This window comes from Dermacentor andersoni, chromosome 9 (genome assembly GCF_023375885.2).
Source record: "Dermacentor andersoni chromosome 9, qqDerAnde1_hic_scaffold, whole genome shotgun sequence".
Taxonomy (NCBI): Eukaryota; Metazoa; Arthropoda; class Arachnida; order Ixodida; family Ixodidae; genus Dermacentor; species Dermacentor andersoni.
Window position 1 is genome coordinate 67,639,668 of NC_092822.1, and position 21,986 is coordinate 67,661,653.

The following is a 21,986-nucleotide window of genomic DNA, read 5'->3' on the forward strand; positions in this document are numbered from 1 at the left end:
GCGCGCTGCTGAATGAACCTGTGGTTCTCCGATTTGTTTAGCCTTTCGTGTGTGAACCCCTCTTGTACGATTTGCTAACCTCACTGACCTCCGTCCTTCGAGAAAACCTAAAGAAAGACTGCAGTGAGAAAGACAGAATCAAATGCCTTGTATGGAGGCGCAATCGATGACATGGGCTTAACACCTCCCACTCAACTGCATGTAACTACTGATAACGTCTCATTGGGCGCTGCTGAGGTTTACACGTACGCTTCCATATGCTGTACGACTGGTATCGACACTCTTTTTCCCTTTTTTTCCGAGAAACGCAAAAGAATGCGAATATAAAACGTAAGCGGAGAGAAGGCATGGCAGAGATGGAGGAAAGGTAAAAAAATCTAGCCAATCGCTCGAGAGTGAAGCTCGCACTTCGGCGGGAACCCACGACCATGCCACTGCCACCTCGGCTGCCAACATGGCTCATCACCTTGGCTGCCTGTGCCACCGGAGTCATTTCCCAGGTCCAAGTAGCTGGTAAGCGTACACCAAACCAGATTATGACCAGAAGCTTTCTGATACTAGAGATAGAATGTTGTTTATAGCGTGGAATATCAAATCATTCCTATAAAATGTGGGCGCATTAGTATAGTAACAGCATTTTGTGAGGTTCTAAGAATTTAAGGTAGCATTACGTGAGCGACATGAAGGAAGCAAGCTAAGCAGGAACCGCGTAATGCATACCAGTCGAGCTATGGGGTCGTTCGCTCTTGCTCTCTTGAACTAGACAATATCAATTTGAAAGCTTCTGTCTCACGAGCTACCGCTTCGGTTATATATACACATCGTGACCGGTAATCTGGACTTTGTTTTCTACATGATATGTATCGACTACTTATCTTACTAATGAACATTTTGACGCTGTATACTTGTTAAATCATGGTGGGAATAACGGCTGATGCATTTTGCTGTCATTCGGCACTGCTTCTTTCAAAGAAAATACTGCATTTTTCCTCATTATGTTTACAGGTTCAGCTGTGTTGTGTGCTTTCTCCATAAGACTTATTTATAACGAAGATGATAACTTAAAAAGAATTACGCATTTTATGACCAGTTCTTCACCGGACAAATCAATAACTTTTCTGAGCATGCATGCCGCTTAACATCGATGGTATTGCGACAAAAAACTCGTTATAAGGATAAATTATTTTTGACATTCTAAGCAGATCGCCTTACAAAATTCTTAAAAATATCCGAATAAGAATAAAAAAATGGATAAAAGGCCACAGTTGTCATGCAAAAGAATCTTGCTGTGGCAAGCTAGCGTCATTAAGAGTGGCAGTAGAAAGGGGGCACGGTCGACAATATGAGGTTACTAGGAAGCTTGTAGATGTACGGGCAGATGCTAAGGTAAATCATTGTACTCTCCATGAATACCATTTTACCTTAAACAACATGTTTGGCAGTTCATGCAGAAATCAGCGCGTAAATGACAGCATGAAATAAAAAAAATATCTGAAACTCGAAGGTTTTGCAGACAGTGCTTGATTCTGCGAGGGAATTAGTCTACAGTCACACACACGAATTTAGTTGTCATGGCAGCGGAAAACAGGGCGCAGAGAAACGCGAATTTTCGAAGTTACAGCTTAATTCGAATTTTCGCTGTTGTCGACATCTTTTAAAAACCTTGCATGCGCTTATTTTCCCGGTCATATTTCATTTTGTCAGAAAGCTGTGCTATTATTCACACCCCCTACGGACGGCATTATGCAACTTGTATATACTAACGAACGTAGATGTTGTTTACTATCCAGAGATGATAAGCCGAGTTATCCTAAGTACTGTGGAATTGATGGAAGGAGGAAGTAACTGGGGATCAATCCGGTTCATTTAGAGTTCCTTAACGTGCGCGGAAATATCAGTACATGAATGCTTTTGCAACGTATATATATATATATATATATATATATATATATATATATATATATATATATATATATATATATATATATATTAACGGCTAGATATAAGCCATGTGACTACATCACTATGTAATACTTGCGTCATTGCAAACGCTATGTATAAAGCGAGTGACATGGAAGATGCTTTGCGTGTGTGCGTATGTGTGTGTGCGCGTGTATGTGCCTGCGCTGCGGGTAGCTTCCCAGGAGCGTACATATCTTCGAGATATGGTGTGCAGCCACAGTTTATGCAGTGATCTGCCAGGTTACTTGCGACTGAGCCCCTGAGCCATTATGCGTGTTCTAGAAGCGATCATTAATGCCTCGGCCAGTTTGCCCCATGTGACAGCGCCCGCATGAAAATGGTATGTCATACACGACTTTACATGTGCAGTTTATAAAAGATAGTGCGTGTTTCTTATCACATTCGCGCATTTTCGAACCTTCTTTGTTCACTCTACGGCAAATAGCGGAAAGTTCAGTAAGTGCAATGAATACGACGTTTATTCCAATAGGTTAAACTGTTCCCGTGGGTTAAAGAAGATAGCAGCAGAAATAGAAATAAAAGTTGTATTCACTGCACGCACTAAACTTCCCGCTCTTTATTAGTGTGGTTTGCTGGGCCAGTTGGTGCATGGCGAACGTGTAAAGGGTTCCAGCAAGTACGGAGGCGAGCACAAGTAAAAGCGAGCACCAACGTTGTCCTGTCCGTTTCTTTTTGCTTGTGCTCGCGTCCGTGCTTGCTGAAGCCCCTTATACGTTTTCCGCTCTTTGCCATAGGGTGAACAAAGAAGGTTGAATAATGCGCGAATGTTATACGAAACATGCACTAGCTTTTATAAACTGCGCATGTAAAGAAGTGTTTAAGGTACCATTTTCATGCGGGCGCTCAGGAGCTCAGGAGCTCAGGAGTTCAGGAGCTCGAGAGATCAGTTGCAAGTAACCTGGCAGATCACTGCATAAACTGTGGCTGCACACCATATCTTGAAGAATGTACGCTTGGCGGACGCTACCCAGAGCATTGTGCTCATGAAATACATGAAGCTGTCCTGATACACGAACATGGTGATTCATGTGTAAGCGTGCCCTCTGTATCCTTAGAATGCCGCGAAATGCGCTACTTATCAAATGTATGATAAACTGCAGACAACAGTGAACAGTGGCATGTCATATATATTGTTACGCGAAGGCCGAGTCAGTAAGACGAGCAATAATTTACAGGTTATATCTACAACAGCGGTTGCAGCGCTGACCGATTAGATTCACAGCGCGAGCCCAGTTCGTTCTTCCTCCGCTTTTCTCAAATGACGGCGCCCACGCACCTCGTTCAAACAATCAAATACCACACGCGTGTAGCATAATCCCTCGGCGGCAGAAGCGACGCCCCGGAGCGTCTAAATGTCATCACTGGGAGGGTGATATTGCTTCAGTCGTATAACGTGCACGATATCACTGGACTGGGAAGCAGATGGGGCGTCAGGAGTGATCTCGTAAGTGACGGGATTCACGGCACGAAGCACTCGGTGTGGGCCTGTGTAACGAGACAGCAGTTTTTCTGACAGGCCGACCTGACGCGATGGAGACCATAGAAGGACCGGAGAACTAGGCGGGAAGTGCACGTCTCGGTGTCGCCGGTCGTACAAACGCCTTTGATTTTCTTGGGATTTGAGAAGGCGGTCACGTACAATTTCACTTGCGTGGGCACAGCGGGCGATGGCGTCAAGTGCATATTCACTGGTCGGTGCCGCGTGAACAGGGAGGGTTGAGTCGAGGGGCAGTGCTGGTTCTCGGCCGAACAGAAGAAAAAATGAGGAATAACCGGCTGTGTCGTGGCGCGAGGAATTATATTGCAACAGAACTGCTTGTTGGCCTAGTTGGTGCTTGCTAAAAGACATGTTTTTTGCCGCAATTGAACACTCACAAAAGGAAGACACCTAAAGACAACACGGGCGGCTGTTGTCCGTGTTGTACGCCCGTGTTGTCTTTATGTGTCTTCCGTTTGTGAGTGTTCAATTGCGGCAAAAAACATGTCTTTTAGAGGAATTATAAGCAAATGGGACAAACGGTAGAGTGAGGTCCCAGTCAGTGTAGTCCGAAGAGACATATTTCGCGAGCATGCCTGTGAGAGTGCGATTGAGACGCTCCGTGAGTTCATTTGTTTGGGGATAGTATGATGTGGATAGCTTGTGCCTCGTGGCATAGGACTGCAGGATGTCCACGATATATTTTGATTGGAATGTCCGGCCACGGTGTGTGAGAAGTTGTTGCGGAGCTTCATGCAATAAAATCACGTCACGTAGAGTGAGTGAGTGAAAACGTTTATTGAGTCCTTTAATAGTTTCGCGGTTGCGAGGTCTCCGTCGTCTTCATCTTCTTGGCGCTGGCGACTTGAGACTTCTTTTCAACAAGGGTGGGCCCCTATTCCAAGGCTCCACTGAGTCGTGCTGCCTCGCTCGCGTGCTGCACTAGGACCCTTTGGGCCGTGAGCTCGCTGCTGGTGAGCCGACTCTCCCATTGCTCCGCATTCGGGTGTTCGTATTTGTGGAATGCTTTGCTGCGTTCGCACTCCCAGGTGATGTGGTAGAGTGTAGGTGTGGCACCGCACCAAGGGCAGGTGGCCCTGTATTGTGTCGGAAACATCTTTTTGAGCACGTGTAAGTTGGGGAAGGAGTTTGTTTGTAGTCTGCGCCAGCTGGTCGCTTCCTCCTTTGTGAGGGCTTTGTGTGGTGGCGGATATCTAATTCTAGTTCCTCTATATAAGTTCAGGGTCTCTGCGTATCCCCCCTCGCAAGCCTGTAGGTGGGTCCCCGGGCCATTAGACCGTCCTGCTCGGAACGCTTCGCCTCGAAAGGGCAGCTAGGCTGTCTGCCTTTTCGTTCCCCCCTATGCCTACGTGACCCGGGATCCAGATTAGTTTGTGCCTGGGCTTTTCCTTCTCGGCGGAGGTGGCTCCGCTGAGTATTCTGAGGGCAGTTTTGCAGATTCTGCTCCTCGTGTAGTTCCTGCACGCCTCTTTTGAGTCCGTCAGTATGTTGAGAGATCGGCCTGTTCTATAACCTTCCGCTGCCGCCAGCGCTACGGCAATCTCCTCGGCCTCCGCTGTGCCAGCGACCTTTGACGTGGCATACGTGATCGGGTTTCCTTCTTTGTTAACCACTACCGTCGCGGCCACGCGTTCTCTTCCGTGTGGATATACGGCGGCGTCCGTGTATACTGTATTGTCTAGCTGGGCTAGCATTCTCTCAACGTATTCGGCCCTAGCTTTTCGCCTGTTTTCGTGTAGGTTGGTATCCATATTTTTTGGCAGTGGTCCCACATTAATGGTTTTCCTGAGGTGGTCCGGTACGAGAAGTTGCTCCAGCTGGGCATCAGCAACACCTTCAGCGAGCTCGCCGAGGCTCTGCTGGGTACGCAAACCGCGAGACTCAGAGGCACCTCTACGGGACGAGCGCTCCTGAGGAGGTTGGGTCGGGATACAAGCGTCGCGTAGAAGAAAATCGGCGATATCGGTGGCGCAGCTTGTAGGAAGCGCTAGGGTGATGGCTTAGCGCGTGGCGTAATCCGTGGCCACAGCGATCCACCTGTTCCCAGAGGTAGAAAGAGGAAAAGGGCCAAGTAAGTCCAAACCGACCCGAAAGAATGGCTCAGCGGGAATGTCGAGTGGTTCAAAGCACCCGGCAGGGAGCATCGATGGTGTCTTGCGTCGCTGGCATTTCTCACGCGCCGCTACGTATCTTCGAACGGAGCGAGCAAGCCCTGGCCAAAAGAAGCGTCGGCGGATCAGGTCGTAGGTACGTGACACACCCAGGTGACTGGCAGTGGGGAGGTCGTGAAGTTTGTGGAGAACCGCCGAGCGAAGGTGTTTAGGGACCACAAGGAGTAATCCAGGGTCGTCGAGGTGAACGTTGTGGCGGTAGAGTACGCCATCTTGAAGTGTGAATAAGCGAAGGGAACTGTCGGCAAGTGACGATTACAGGCGGTCATTGATGATACGCAAGGACGGGTCACGGCGCTGCTCGTCGGCGACATGGAGCAGTGGAAAAACAGAGAGAACACAGGCGTCGATGTCAGTATCAGACATAGAGGTCGCGTCTTCGACTTGGCAGCGAGAGAGGCAATCTGCGTCCTGGTGTTGGTGTCCTGACTTGTAAGTCACTGTGTAGGGATATTCTTGTAGTCGGAGGGCCCAACGACCGAGACGGCCAGTAGGATTCTTGAGCGACGAAAGCAACAGAGCGCATGATGGCCTGTGATTACTGAGAAGGGCTTGCTATATAAATATGGGCGGAACTTTGAAACAACCCAGACGAGAGCAAGACATTCGCGCTCGGTAATCGAATAGTTGCGCTCTGCAGTTGTCAGGAGCCGGCCAGCGTAGAATATAACGCGGTGGTGTCCGTGTTAGCGTTGCGATAAGACGGCGTCGATCTTATAACCACTGGCATCGGTTCGGACCTCTGTAGGTGCGGACGGGTCAAAGTGGGCCAAGACTGGTGGATTGGCGAGAATCGTGATAAGGCGGGAAAATGCGGCAGCCTGAGGGGAACCCCCCGTAAAAGGCACTTCTTTCTCCAGAAGTTCAGTGAGTGGTCGAGCGATTGCTGCGAAGTCTTTCACGAACCGTCCGAAATAAGAACAGAGCCCCACAAAACTCCGCCCGTCTTTGACGGAGTGAGGTACAGGAAAAGCCGTTACTGCTCGAACCTTCTTCAGGTCAGGTTGCACTCCGGAAGCATTGACGAGATGGCCTAGCACTGTAATCTGTCGGCACCCGAAGTTGCACTTCCATGAGTTTAATTGGAGCCGAGCTTTGCGGAAGACGTCGAGGATAGCTGCGACGCGCTCAAAGTGCGTCTCAAATGTAGGAGAAAACACCAAGACGTCGTCGAGGTAACAAAGGCAAGTTGACCATTTGAAACCTTGAATCAGAGAGCCGATTATCCATTTGAACGTGGCGTGGGCATTGTATAAACCGAACGGCATAACTTTGTATTGGTAGAGGCCATCTGGCGTGACGAAAGCGGTCTTTTCTTGGTCTTGCTCATCGACGGAGATCTGCCAATAACCAGATCGAAGGTCGATGAACGAAATGTATTTGGTACCGTGAAGACAATCAAGAGCGTCGTAGATTCTTGGTAAAGGGTAAACGTCATTTTTAGTAATTCGGTTTAGGTGGCGGTAATCAACGCAGAGACGCTACGTGCCATCTTTGTTTTTGACGAGCACGATCGGCGACGCCCAAGGAATCGACGAGGGCTCAACAATCCCTCTGGCGAGCATCTTGTTTACTTCCTGCTGAATAACTTGCCGCTCTGCCGTGGACACGCGATACGGTCGGCGGTGAATGGGAACAGCATCACCGGTGTTTATCCGATGCCTTACAAGGGACGTCTGACCAAGTGGTCGATTGTCAGTGTCAAATACGTCGTGGTAGGAAAGCAAAAAGCGATAGAGGGCGGCTGCTCGGTCAGGTGCGAGGTCCGGAGCGAGCATGGGACGTAATGGGCCGTCGAGGTTCAAGGCATTATGCGGGTAATCAGGATGATCTGGAGACGCGTCGGCTGCAAAAGCAGTGACATGGTCGTCTGTCACTGACCGGAGCGTGGCCACCGCTATGCCTTCAGGTAACGCTTCGTCAAGTCTTCGTCAAGCCAAAATTGATAACGGGGAGACACATCCAATTAGCGGCAAGGGTTACGACGGAGTGCGGCACAGAGATGTCGCGCGCCAGGAGGACATCACGAAGAGGTACGACGACATAGTCGCCGTCAGGCACGGTTGCAGTTGAGGCCAATTCGACGAAGGTTAGGGCTTTTGGAGGTAAGCCAACAAACGCCGTAGTGCAGAGGGTGTTCAGTGGTTCGGGGCGAACGTCTTAAAGAAGAGGGAGCTTAAGCCACAGCGTACCGGTGGAACAGTTGATGAGGGCACAATGCGTCGTCAGAAAGTCGAGCCCGTAGATTAGGTCATGAGGGTAACTGGTCAGCACGGTGAACGGGACTGGAACTTGGCGGCCAGCAATTCCCATGCGAGCAGTACACATACCTCTGACGGCAACAGTGGCGCAATTGGCGACGCATCCGGCTCGAGCGATGGCAGGCGTAAGAACGTTTTTGAGGCGACGACATAGGTGAGCGCTCATTGTGGACACTTGAGCTCCAGTATCAATTAATGCCGTCAACCGGAACACCACCACCTACGTCTACTTCAATTAGGTTCGTGTTTGTGGGGAGCCTCAACGGAGGATTTGAACAGGACGAACGCGATGCAGCAATATATATATATATATATATATATATATATATATATATATATATATATATATATATATATATATATATATATATATATATATATATATATATATATCGTGTCATAAGGATTCCTATATATTGCAACTGAAAATGCCACAAAGAGCGATTGTTTTAGTCAGCCGCTGCGTAAGTCGTCGCCTCTTTCGCCCTGTCCTTGACGGAGTTTCAATGCTGTTCGTAATGAAATGCAACAGCACTCATGCACAGATCATTTTGTGCACTTAAAAAAACTCAGGTTGCCAAATAATTCAGATTTCTTCACCATGGCGTCTCTGATAGCTTATGCATGGCTTTAGTACGTTATGATTATTCATTGTCACTCACTCACTCACTCACTCACTCACTCACTCACTCACTCACTCACTCACTCACTCACTCACTCACTCACTCACTCACTCACTCACTCACTCACTCACTCACTCACTCACTCACTCACTCACTCACTCACTCACTCACTCACTCACTCACTCACTCACTCACTCACTCACTCACTCAATACATGCATGCATGAATGAATGAATGAAACAATCATATGCTGACTGCTTGAGGGCTTAGAATAATTTTCTCCTATTGGAATGATGTGTCGTGTATATTAGTAATAGGGCACAGGTGTTCTCGAAGAAGAATCGGCCGTTGAATGAGGCCGCCGTAGCTGCATTGAAACCTGTGATGTCGCGTTCACTAGCAATGCGTCAAAGCTGGCAAGCCATCGCGGTGAACGAGGATGGTGTGTAGAAATGAGTGAAACGTTGCGATATCGTAATAAACTTTGATACGATAACATTTTTCATGGGTGCACGTAACAATGTTTTACCAATGACACATATCATGACGCATTTTTAAGGTGGTCGTTATTATTCTCTTCAAAACGGAGTGGTGAATTGTCCAGCGAGTGGCGGAACTGGTCAACGTTATCGCTCACGGGAGTTGGACATGCCCATATCAATACTACTACTACTACTACTACTACTACTACTACTACTACTACTACTACTACTACTACTACTACTAATACTAATACTAATAATAATAATCATAATAATAAAAGAACTGTACAATATTTTCGATCATTCAGAGCAATTTGTCAAAAACGAGCTTCTGAAAGGCAGCATTGATGAACGCCACCAATTTCACCCAATAACAACAAGCGTAATGTTCGTGAGTACAAATTTCTAAGGAAGATATAACTGAGCAGCTGATACTTGTGTCATTAGGCAGCTCTCAACCCGTTGGTAGTTTTATGCAGTGGCGATTAGTGAAACATTTGCTAGGTCTGGCCTAGAATGGTTTGCGTCGTCCGTTAGCTGTCGTTTAGCTCTTGCACCTATATGAAATATCTTTACTGTGTGCTCAGCAGCCCACTTGAAACAACGCTCCAAATTCGTAGGAAAAAATACGATTTCACAAAGCCCTGATCAGCTGCTTCTTATTTATGTGACACCACTTACAGCTCTGGAAGTTGGGAAATTTCCAGGCGTAGGCTGCAGTCAGTCGAAGCCAGATAGGGATAATTGCAGATCGTCGGGCGAGGTTTTCTTCGTGCAGTAATTGTAGAGCAGGTCGTTGCTGATTATGACGAGCACTCTGTACGCCTCTGCCTCTTTCAGGGGGCCGAGGACACATACCCAACAGTCCAGCCATAGGGACAAATAACGTACCTGGAGGACAGGTGCAGAAATCACGTTATGGCACCAAGACAAGTGGGATCAACGTCGGTGCGTCTGCCATGAGCCCAGATAATATACAACCCGAATTCCCGCCGCATCCGGGCTCGGGCACGAAAGCAACTGGAAGCAACCTGAGAGGAACCGTCGTACGGACGGGAAATGCACCAAGCAGGTTTCCGGAGCGGCCCGGTTTCAGTGTCCAGTCAAGTGGGACCAACGTGAGAGAGAATGCCATACGTACTGGCAGTGCACCATCTGGTTTTCCACAGCGCCCAAGCTTCGGCGTCCAGAGCAACGGCGGGGACAATAAGGAAAGGAATGCCATACGTGCCGGTATCGGACCTAGTGGATTGCCAGGGCGTCCAGGTTCCGACACGGAAGCGACCTTCGTACGAAGCGGTAGCAGGCCAAGTGGATTTCCACATCGTCCAGATTCGAGCGTTCCGGGCAGCGGGAGTAACGTGGGAGGGAATTTCATGCGAACCGGTAGCAGGCCAAGTGGATTTCCACAGCGTCCAGATTCGAGCGTTCCGGACAGCGGGAGTAACGTGGGAGGGAATTTCATGCGAACCGGTAGCAGGCCAAGTGGATTTCCACAGCGTCCAGATTCGAGCGTTCCGGACAGCGGGAGTAACGTGGGAGGGAATTTCATGCGAACCGGTAGCAGGCCAAGTGGATTTCCACAGCGTCCAGATTCGAGCGTTCCGGGCAGCGGGAGTAATGTGGGAGGGAATTTCATGCGAACCGGTAGCAGGCCAAGTGGATTTCCACAGCGTCCAGATTCGAGCGTTCCGGGCAGCGGGAGTAATGTGGGAGGGAATTTCATGCGAACCGGTAGCAGGCCAAGTGGATTTCCACAGCGTCCAGATTCGAGCGTTCCGGGCAGCGGGAGTAATGTGGGAGGGAATTTCATGCGAACCGGTAGCAGGCCAAGTGGATTTCCACATCGTCCAGATTCGAGCGTTCCGGGCAGCGGGAGTAACGTGGGAGGGAATTTCACGCGAACCGGTAGCAGGCCAAGTGGATTTCCACAGCGTCCAGATTCGAGCGTTCCGGGCAGCGGGAGTAATGTGGGAGGGAATTTCATGCGAACCGGTAGCAGGCCAAGTGGATTTCCACAGCGTCCAGATTCGAGCGTTCCGGACAGCGGGAGTAACGTGGGAGGGAATTTCATGCGAACCGGTAGCAGGCCAAGTGGATTTCCACAGCTTCCAGATTCGAGCGTTCCGGGCAGCGGGAGTAATGTGGGAGGGAATTTCATGCGAACCGGTAGCAGGCCAAGTGGATTTCCACAGCGTCCAGATTCGAGCGTTCCGGGCAGCGGGAGTAATGTGGGAGGGAATTTCATGCGAACCGGTAGCAGGCCAAGTGGATTTCCACAGCGTCCAGATTCGAGCGTTCCGGGCAGCGGGAGTAACGTGGGAGGGAATTTCATGCGAACCGGTAGCAGGCCAAGTAGACTGCCACAGCACCCAGACTCTGGCGTCCAAGTAAGCGGAAACAATGTGGGAGGGACTGCCATACATAGTGGCATTGAGCCAAGTGGATTTCCACGTCACCCAGGTTCGAGCGTGGGATGGACTTTCATACGGACAGGGAACGCGCCAAACGAATTTCCACAGCGCCCAGACTCCAGTGTCCAAATGAGCGGGAACAGTATCGGAGGGAATGTCATGCGAACGGACAGCGTACCAAATGGATTTCCCCAATTTCCGCGTCCCGACATCCGGACAAATGGAAACAACGTCGGAGAGTCTTTCGTACGGACGAACAGAGTGTCAGTTGGATTTCCGCAGCGTCCAGGTTTCGGCGTCCCAGAAAGGGGGAACGATGTAGGTTCGACCATTATAAAGACGAATATTATGCTTGGCGGATTCCCACAAGGGTCTGGCTTTGGTCTCCACAACATCGTAAACGGTGTTGGGGCACAGGTAAAGCTCTGCGGCTAATTTTATCTTTCTATTTTGTCATTTACTTATACTAAGGTCTATGTAGACCTTCCTAGCATGCCTTTCTCTGTCGCCCTGTTATTATGGTCTGTAGGAGATAGCTTACGTGAGGCGTATCAATATACATACTTAAACGAACACGTGAAATCAATCAATCAATCAATCAATCAATCAATCAATCAATCAATCAATCAATCAATCAATCAATCAATCAATCAATCAATCAATCAATCAATCAATCAATCAATCAATCAATCACGATTTATGGGAACGCAGGTAAAGTTATACAGGATCTCATACAGTTCATATGGGATCGTTGGATATGAATGTTATGGTGCTTATGAGATATTAAATTAACATGTTCAATCAATAAAAAAACTCCGTCAATTACTCAATTAGCGCTCAAGCTACCCATCATAATATAAAATTGAAAATATTTACAAGATACCGCATCTCAGGCGGATACAAAGATATTGGTAAGTCGCACGTTTGCGTCCTTTTTGTTTTATTAAAACAAAGCCTCTTCAAAGCACCTGCATGTAGGGGTAACACAGGGGTACTAGTAACGTTAGTGCAAGTGCTACATGCAGTAACACATGTACCCGTGTTTCGTCTTGTCATCTTCTTGATTATCTGGATTATCGAATCTACACGACAGATCTTGCGAGACGAGGCTCCATTGATCCGCGAGATCGAGGCGAAGATGCACGTGGGACGCGAGATGGAGCGCAACCTGACCGCCGTTCGCGACGCCATCCGCCAGGAGATGGTCAACGCCAGAGGCATAGGCACCATACGGAGGATCAGGATGAACAGGAGACTGGGAGAGCTGGAATCGCGCATCAAGCTGCTGCACGGAAAGTAAGTGCACTTGTAACCACGCGGAAATTTTCACATACGACTTTCTATGCGTTAGTATTGAGTAGGAGTGTCAAAGAGGAAATAAGCTTATATATATATATATATATATATATATATGAAGGAGAGGAAATGGGGTTAACCGAGGGGTCCGATTACTTGATGAGGGTCTCGAATCTGGCAACATTGATGCCTTCAGGTAGCATGTGTGGGTTTATTGACCAGCTGCCTTCACCCAAAAAAGATTACGTACGCGTGACGCCTGCGCAGGAAAGGATGTTCCACATACGCCGCCAAGGTTTGTGAGCGGTGGCACTGGCTAACACCCCAAGAAAGTGGACGGGAAAACGGCGCCGCGGTAAATAGCTCAAATGGCCGGAGAATGGCACGCGTAATGCCAAGACGTGATATCCTTCCCCACCTGTGATAAGTTGTTTGTTCATGCACTTTCGTTGCAATTAAGTTATCATTTCTTTAATACGAGTAAATACGAGTAATTGGCATACAAGTAAGTTAATAAAAGTAATTTTGCCTATGTTGTCCTTGGTATATTTGTCTGTTGGCTTTCTATGATATATATATATATATATATATAGACCACCTTCAGTTGCACTTCTCTCCTCTTAGAGGCAGGACGTGTATAGAGTGAGCTCCTGAACAACTGTTTGCACAATGTGGTCAACGTGGTTTAAATCATATATCCGGGACCTCGAGGAGGTGGGACGTAATGCTAGCGCATTTATCGCTAAATCGCTGCAAAATCGTTTTTTATTGATGTGTAATTGAAGGAGAGGTTGGGCGCCTTTGATGGTAAGGGCCACACCTCTTCGCAGGACAAGCGAAACTAGAAGCACGAAAGCATTGAAACAGTCAAATATCGCAAAAGATTCGCGAGGTTCAGCACAGGAGTGAATGAAGTCGCATAAAAGAGTAAAGTAGCGCTAGGAGATAAATAACACGCAGTTCCGTAAGCAAAAAACAGGTCGAATACAGGCACACAAGCAGACATTTTTTTCTCGAGCGCTAAGCGAAACGAATCATCACTAGAAAATCATAACAAATAATAACATATATTAGCAGGTAAAAAACGCATCTTAATTTTCGAGACTGAATCCAATATAAATCGCATAGTGCCGGAAGCGAATAGAACGAAAGTGAATACTTTTCGAATAACGAACTACCCTTCAAACCATTCATCTTCACATCCGAGTGTATCCCCAACGTTAGCAACTTTGTGTTACTACACTGCCAACTGTAAAACCTTGTTTATTGAAAGCACAAATGGAGCATTAGGAACAAACAAGCAATTTATTGGCATAGTCAGAACACTATGGTAAGCGCTATGTCAGTGGCCTAGTAGGTAAAGTCTGGCTGCCTGAGTGACGCACAATGTGCTTTACTACGAAAATTGTCGTGTTTGATCTCTGCTATCGCCGCGGGGATGATATTGATCGCACGTTTGATAATTTGAAGTACTTTAATTCTTTGCGAAAAATATTCGTATTTAAGAACGGTTACTGTTCGATTCGAAGATCGAATCAAGCGGGCTTGATTCGTTATTCCAAAGTTTCGAGTACCGCGCACACCTCTTGAAACAAGACTTATTTGTTTGCCAATCGCCTAATCTCCTTGCAACAATTCAGTGCGGTAAGTGGGGGCATTTGACCTAGAGGTCAATGGAATTTGTATCATAACGCCAATAATATATGCAGAGTGTCCCAAGTATCATGCGCCACGATTTAAAGATATGCAAATGCCCCGTAGCTGAACAGAACCAAGCTAATGTTGTTTGCCGTCGCTTGGAGATACTCAGACTAAATTTTTGCATTCCGCCTAATTACACAATCAGAACTCCAGGCGGCCAAAACGACGTGGCCAAAACTAACCTGGGTTCCTCCACCATAGAGTTCCTCCTAACCGGCTGTGTAGTCTCAAAAGAATAAAATTCCATGCACAATTGGGAATAAACAGCATAGTTGCTTGTCATGTTCCATTCGTGCTTCTAACAAACGATCCATGGCATGAAAGATAAGAAAAGAAGCTTGGTAACATTGGAATATACTAGGATGTAAAAGCCATCTTATATTAATCATGAAAGCGGCTGTTGATTACATTAAAACGTTTAGAAAAAGACTCGATATTCAATTCCCTCCAGGAAATCATCTATTCGTATTTAATTCAGTCTCGAAAGTGAGAATTAGCGCACCCCCTAATAATTTCCCAACTAATCAATAATAATCTCTCGATTTCAAGATAGCCTACAAACTTGGTGTCGTGATTTGAGCAAGACAAATTCTTATTTGGCCAGCCTCATCATGTTTGCGTCCCTCTTAAACAAGGTGCCAAGCTGTTGCGGTTTCACTCGGCTTTAGCGAACGAAACACTGCACGCTTGTCTAGTCTCGTGCCGTTTGCTTATTTCATTGCTGCCATTCAGCGACATCGTGGTGTTGCGGGAAACTTTGATGCCATGCGGGATTCAGCCATGTGGAGCTGTGTGGTAGAGCACCTTGTGGCCCTCCACAATTCTGCGGTGAAATCGACCGTCTGAAGTCTTTGATTACACCATGTAAAAAAAAAAAAAATATTGCGTGAAAGTACCACGCATTAAACAACGAAATATCCATCGAAGTTAATATTTACCTGCGACTCTTGCGTTTATCATGGTTTAGAGTTTCTTTCTTTTCAGCACGTGATCTCTTTCAGTAGTATCAAACCTTATCTTGTCTTATCTTGTTTCTTATCTCTTGTGTTTGTGCGTTTATTCTTCTTTCGTTCAATTCGACCCACCGGAGAACTCAACCTGTTTCGTCAGTCCTGTAAGGATCGAAATAAAGGAAGCCGTATTTTTTACGGCTTTATTAGTGTATTTCATTCGGTGAGGAAATTTCGCTATTCAAACAGCTCTAGTTGTGTTTCGTCGCCGGGGTACGACAAATCAGTCGTCACCGCATGCGACACACACACACACACACACACACACACACACACACACACACACACACACACACACACACACACGCACGCACGCACGCACGCACGCACGCACGCACGCACGCACGCACGCACGCACGCACACACACACACACACACACACACACACACACACACACACACACACACACACACACACACACACACACACACATATATATATATATATATATATATATATATATATATATATATATATATATATATATATATGTATATATATGTATATATATGGGAGTCTTCTCTAAATATATTTAAAGGCCCAAAAGCCGACGCATCAAATGCATGTCATACCATAGAGAACACATCCCCCTCTTCTGTCCCCGGCTTTATTTGCGGTCAATATGATATGCAGTAAACACCAACTAGGCCAAACGGAAGTTCTTCTGGCGCATCAAATGTTTTGAGCAGTTTCCGTCACTTTTGTAGAAACCTGTACGTTGTAACATAGCATTTTAAAGGACACGATTCTCGTCCACTTTGTTGTCCTGTGTCTCGCGCTGGTAGCATACTCGGAACTTCTAACAAGAAGACCATATCAATACGCGCTATCCATAATGCAGGATCGTAAGCCTACGGCAGGCGCACTTGCCGTAGGGTTTTTCAGCTTTCTGCTCAGCCTCGCACGCCGCTCACGGTTAGCCTGTTTTGTGGAAAGAAATATTATTATTACATTATTAATGTTATTAGATATTATGGTTTCTTCACTAAATTATAGCAATCATCCAGATTTCTTAAGTTAGTCATGCATTTAACCTGTATTAGATCAACATTGTTACGACATGCTTTTGGGAGTCACTTCAAACTAGATTGCTCAGCCAGAAAAAGCACAAATGAAAGTCTCAATGTTTATTCCAATTTGGTATTCCTAAACAGATTATATTGGCAGAATTTTATGCCTGGTTGCAATCCCTGCAATTCAATGTTCAGAGCTGGAAAACTGATTCCTTTTCTTGCTGTCGGAAGGCCGCTTCAATGTAGATAGCAAGCTATAATTATTCATTTCAAAAGTGTTAAGAAATGACTACATCTCTAAGCTTATCAATGCGTTTTTGTTCCACGAACACAATTACCGCTTCTTTCTCCCTCTCATTGACAGCCATGGAATGATACGGTTCACTTTCATAAGTATCAGAATGCAAACATTCTGGAGTTTGTCCTGAGCATTTGTCTGCATCCTATAGTGTGCATGTTTGTATCAAGTTCTGGTGTTGCAATCACAGTCATCTACCCATATTGTTATATTGCAACAAACGAATTTATTGAACTTTGTTTTCAAATCTACAATGTGGCCATGCAGTAATGACCACATTATAAGCAAAAAAAAAAAGCTGCAGATTCAGCGCACGTGTTGGAATCTATGCGAAGTGAAGTTATTGTCAAGGGGTCAATTAAATGCTGGTAAAGTAACTGCGATATATACAAATGGACTTATTTTCAACAACTCCACATGACACCTCTTGCAGCGTTTGCTTATGCCCCGCATAGGTCATAATATTAATGTCATGTAATGTTTATGCACTACACTGTTCACAAACTATACCGAAATGCAAACGGCGGTTAATGTAGATGCACACTGCGAGACATCAACACAGTGACGTTTGTTGAGCAAGGAATGGTGCGAGGTGTATGCAGATGAATGAATGACATGTGCTTATGTACTTATTTATATGCCTCGCAGGCTACAAGTTTGGAGTATTAGGTGAGGGGGAATAAAAAGTAGTTACAAAAGGAAGAAGGGCACAACATTAGGAAAAAAACCAACAAATAAGCAGCACCAATACAATGCACCAACTAGCCCAACGTGTTTTACTGGCTCAACATTATACAATACTTAACAAACAATAACAGAAAAAAATTACTATAAAAAGTGTACTATATGTGCCTGATGTTTGCTTGCATCTTCATGATTAACAACCTCCTCGGTGTGTTTGGCAGTTGCATATAGTCTCGTGGCCTAATTGCTTGTCCCTATATTGCACGGTATGGGCCTGTTATTTTTCAAGTTCAGGTACTCCCGAGGTTGTTTTTGAAGGGAGGGGTAGTCGTCTTTGCATCTCATATGCTAGTTGGCATAGTATCTTGGGACCAGGTTCTGAGCTCTTGAGGCAAATAATTTGTGCTGCAGGCTGCAACTCTACTCTGTCTAGGTGCTTGTTCGTTTGCTCTTTCTCATAGAGGTCTTCAAGCATAGTAAAGTTGGAAAGACCTGTTATTACCCGATGCCTGTATTCGATGAGTTGTCTTTTTTGTGCGCTGCTGGTAATTCATACTGTACAATACCTTGAACACAAGCGCAGCATTTGCGATTTTCCATAGTATCCACTCGTCCACCCCCCATGATTTCAAGATTATTCTTTTCACCAGGAGTAGAATTTGCGTCCAGACATGGCATAATTGTTTCACCCACGTGCTGGCTCTGCCGTCATGGTCATACACTAGCTGAATATTTGTGGATGTTGACTTGCAGGTACATTTGTCCAGCTATATGGAGCACAATGTGCAATCTGGCGTAGTTCTTGATTCTAGTCTTTTTTTCCGACGTCGATGTAAGCTGACTTATCAGAAAGCGAGAGGCCAGACTGGCCAAGAAAGTCTGCAGTGTTGTCGAGAGCTTGTTGCATCATTCTTGATTTCTGTATAAGACAGCTTTCTCAAAGACTGTAGTACACCATAGGCTGTAGTACTTCTTGTAGTATTCCCGTGTTGTTGGTGTGGGTGGGCCAAATTTACCTTCAGCTCTCACCTGGAATTTCCTGTCTTTCAACAAGTTACTGTTTGACTTAAGTGCTCTAACAGAAATATGTTTGCTCTTCGTTCCTCTTATTAGAGTAGCATGAGGTACTGCTGTTAAAAGCCTCTTCACTCTCTTCACTCTTTCACAAGCGGTATTACACAATGCCCTGCAATAAAGTTTCTGCTGCTTATGGCCCACCCATATCCGCCAGAAGGGACAACTCTTGAAAAAGTTTTTTTTTTGTGTATGTGTGCGATGTAGTATGAGCATTCATGTCTTCACATTTGTACATCTGTAGAACCAGCTTCCTGACAGAGCACTTTCTATACCTGATTATGCTTATTTGTGCAGTGCTGTTGAACAATACATATTGATGCAATGACTGTTTACACACTCGAATTATCACGAAAGACGGTTGTTTTAGAATTGTGCCCTTTGCGTTCGATTGCTGTTAGCTTATGCATAAGCATGCCCCCCCCCCCCCCGCACCCCCCCTTATACAAGAGTATTTGGAAGTCTAAGAGTTCAATAAAAGATGATGAACTTAATCTAAGTGCAAGAGCTTTTTTTACCTATGGCTCCCATCGAAATGCGACTTCCATGGCTGGCACTTCAACCCCTCGCCTTGTGTTAGCAGCAGAATGCTATAGCCACAGTGGCAGCGAATACATTGAACCATTTGTCTGCTGTTTTTTTTTTCTTGCCTGTATGTAGGTAAAACTTGCAATAAGTGGGTCATTGCAGAAAAAGAGTTTGTGGTTCTTTATTGAATAAACCACATATTGTGTATAGTTGAAATGCATAAATTTGTTCTAAAATCTCCGGGTGATATGTTCGTGCAAGTAGCACGGTATTTCATTACTTATATAGTAATCACAGTGGATATCGTTATATGGGCTTACACACTAATATATGTGATCACAAACTTATCAGAAACTTGCATTAGAAGTATGTAAGGTATGATTGTTTCTGCACGCTTGATCAGCTGTGAATGTGCAAGAACTGCTTGTACTTAAAAGATTCAAAGTTTCACAGGAAGGGATGCAACTCGCTGACATCACTGCACAGTTTTGATTTACTTTTCGTTACCATGTCGTTTTCTACTGTTTTCTCCCCACAAGAACAGGCTGTTTCCCTGCTTGTCGCATTGTTGCACGAGTTTTACATGACGGGGCAGGTGGGTACGTTGTCACTGTCCCACTATAGCAAGCGAATAGTTTACTTAATTTACTAGCTGTAAAGTTAATTACCTCTCAAAGCAAATGTTAATACAGGTGCAGTAAGGATACAAAGTCCGCTACCTATTCACTGTTTATTGGTGTCTGTGCAAGAAAAAAAATATCCACAGAAAAGGTGCAACTTAACGTGCATGTAATATTCGAAAACAAATTAACGACGCGGTTTATTCAAGCCACGGATTTAATGCTATCCTAGGAGATTCATTACGAAAGTCTACACTCTTGCTCGGTCAAATTTAATAAGTGAGGTACGATAACCTTTCAAGACGCATCGGAAAATTCACGCTTGAAAACGGTCAAGAAATTGCAACTGAACGACACCGCGTTCAACACAACGTTGAAACTGCGCATACCTTGCTGTCTTGTAATTTGCCCTTGCCGAGGTTGAAATTATTTAAGCTGTTATGTACACGAGATTTTTCTACGATATTCAACAACATAAAATTGTGAAGACCCCAAAAGGCCATGTCGTCTCGTGGCAACTCGCAAAGGTGTACGAAGCAAACGTGAAAATGCACTTCATTTGCTACGTAGCGTGTCACCGAACGCGTAGAAACCTGCGGTACAAGTTTTTTATTCTCTATTCGCGTACATACCGAATTCGGTAATCCACGTCTCCGCGCATTGCACTTGTTGAGCGAGACGCCATTTCCCAGAACAAACCGGCGAAATAGCTCTCCTCGTAATTTCGACGGAAAATCGCAGCTATCGCGGCGACGGTGCGACTGTGCGATCAACCGGTTGGTCGCAGCCGAAAATTGGGGGGTCGGCAGTGCGACTGCGATTTTCGTCGCAAACGACAGAAATCGCACTTCCGGTGCGACACAAATGGCATCACGTGAAACAGGCTTCACGCGATCCTCGAGGTCCGGTATGGGAGAACACAGGGAAGGAATATCGCTTGCCCGGGCAAGTGGAGAAAGTGTCTCGCTTTGCAGTGGAGCTCACCTTCTGAAATAATGGGTTCGCGGCACTGAAAATTTTCTATTTCGGCTATTAATGAGCCGACTTGAAACAAATATTCCTGGTAGAACGCTCTCAAGAGGACACGTAACAACTTCCAGCGTATGACCGAAATTTGCTGTGGGGCCTGGTGAGGAGCCCTTTAACGTTACGCCTAACATTTTTCGTTCCGTCACTCTTTGCGCCGTCCTCAACTTGTTCTCGAGCTTCTGTGCTAACCTCCAAATTTCTGCCCCATATATTAGCACAGGTAGAATGTAATGACTGCACCCGTTTCCTCTCCAGGATAGCCGTAAGCTCCCGGTCATGACTTGGTAATGCCTGCCGCGCGCGCTCCAAGCAGTTTTTACTCTCCTGTATATTTTCTTTTCATGATCAGGATCCTCGTAATTGGCGTAAATAGACATAATCCTGCACAGACTATACGGGCTGACTGCCGGTCACGAAATCGTGTTCTCTTCTGAACAACATTCATTTGGGCTAGATGGTGCAAACTTGAACTAGGAAGGAACAGCGCCAACTATGATGATCACGAGAGAGAGAACGACACAGGACAAGCGCTTGTCCTGTGTAGTTCTCCCTCTCGTGATCATCTCAGTTGGTGCTGTTCCTTCCTAGTTTGTGTTCTCTTGCCAAGCTAGTCAACACTACTTTTCTATTCTGCAGAAGTTATCTCAAATTTCTTTCTCTCAATATATTTGGTGGAATTGGTGCTCTGTGTGCTTGTCGTCGTCTTCGCGTCGCTTAACTCTAGATATTGCGCTACGTGGAAAACGGTCCACACAACATTTCGCATTTTGTGCTAGCATGCATGTTTGCTCAAAACATTGGACCACGTTTTTTTTTAACTATGGGGTTTAACGTGCCAAAACCACTTTCTGATTGTGAGGCACGCCGTAGTGGAGGACTCCGGAAATTTCAACCACCTGGGGTTCTTTAACGTGCACCTAAACCTAAGTACACGGGTGTTGTCACACACACGACGCATGCGCGTTCTGTCTATGACGCAGGAACCAAGAAGGTGAAAGAAGGTTTCGAGCGTTCATGAGCGGCATCGCGTCTGGCGAGATCAGCGACCGGCGGAGCGCTCACACGATCCTGGGCAACATCTTCAACTTCTACGGCACGGTCGTCGAGAAAATCATCGCCGTCTGCCGGGGCTTTGCGGGAGGCATCATCAACTTCTACAAGAGGATCTTCCTGGGCGTGGGGAGCACGATCCACAGGCTTCTGAGGTTGAAGCTGCGACCGCTCCAAGCCGGCATCAACATCATCGCCGGAATCTAGTCGCGGGTGCGCAAATTAAAATTACGACGCGTGTACACTGGGA

The 21,986-nt window shown here is 46.2% G+C and overlaps 1 protein-coding gene across 1 annotated transcript; it reads left to right on the forward strand.

Moving 5' to 3' along the window:
- The first annotated feature begins 357 nt into the window (after positions 1–357).
- LOC126528207 (uncharacterized) lies at positions 358–21,986 on the forward strand. Its single transcript, XM_055069010.1, has 4 exons — positions 358–513; positions 9,859–11,849; positions 12,526–12,728; positions 21,667–21,986. Exons 1-4 carry the CDS (start codon positions 429–431, stop codon positions 21,941–21,943), a joined length of 2,556 nt encoding a protein of 851 aa, XP_054924985.1. The 5' UTR covers positions 358–428; the 3' UTR covers positions 21,944–21,986.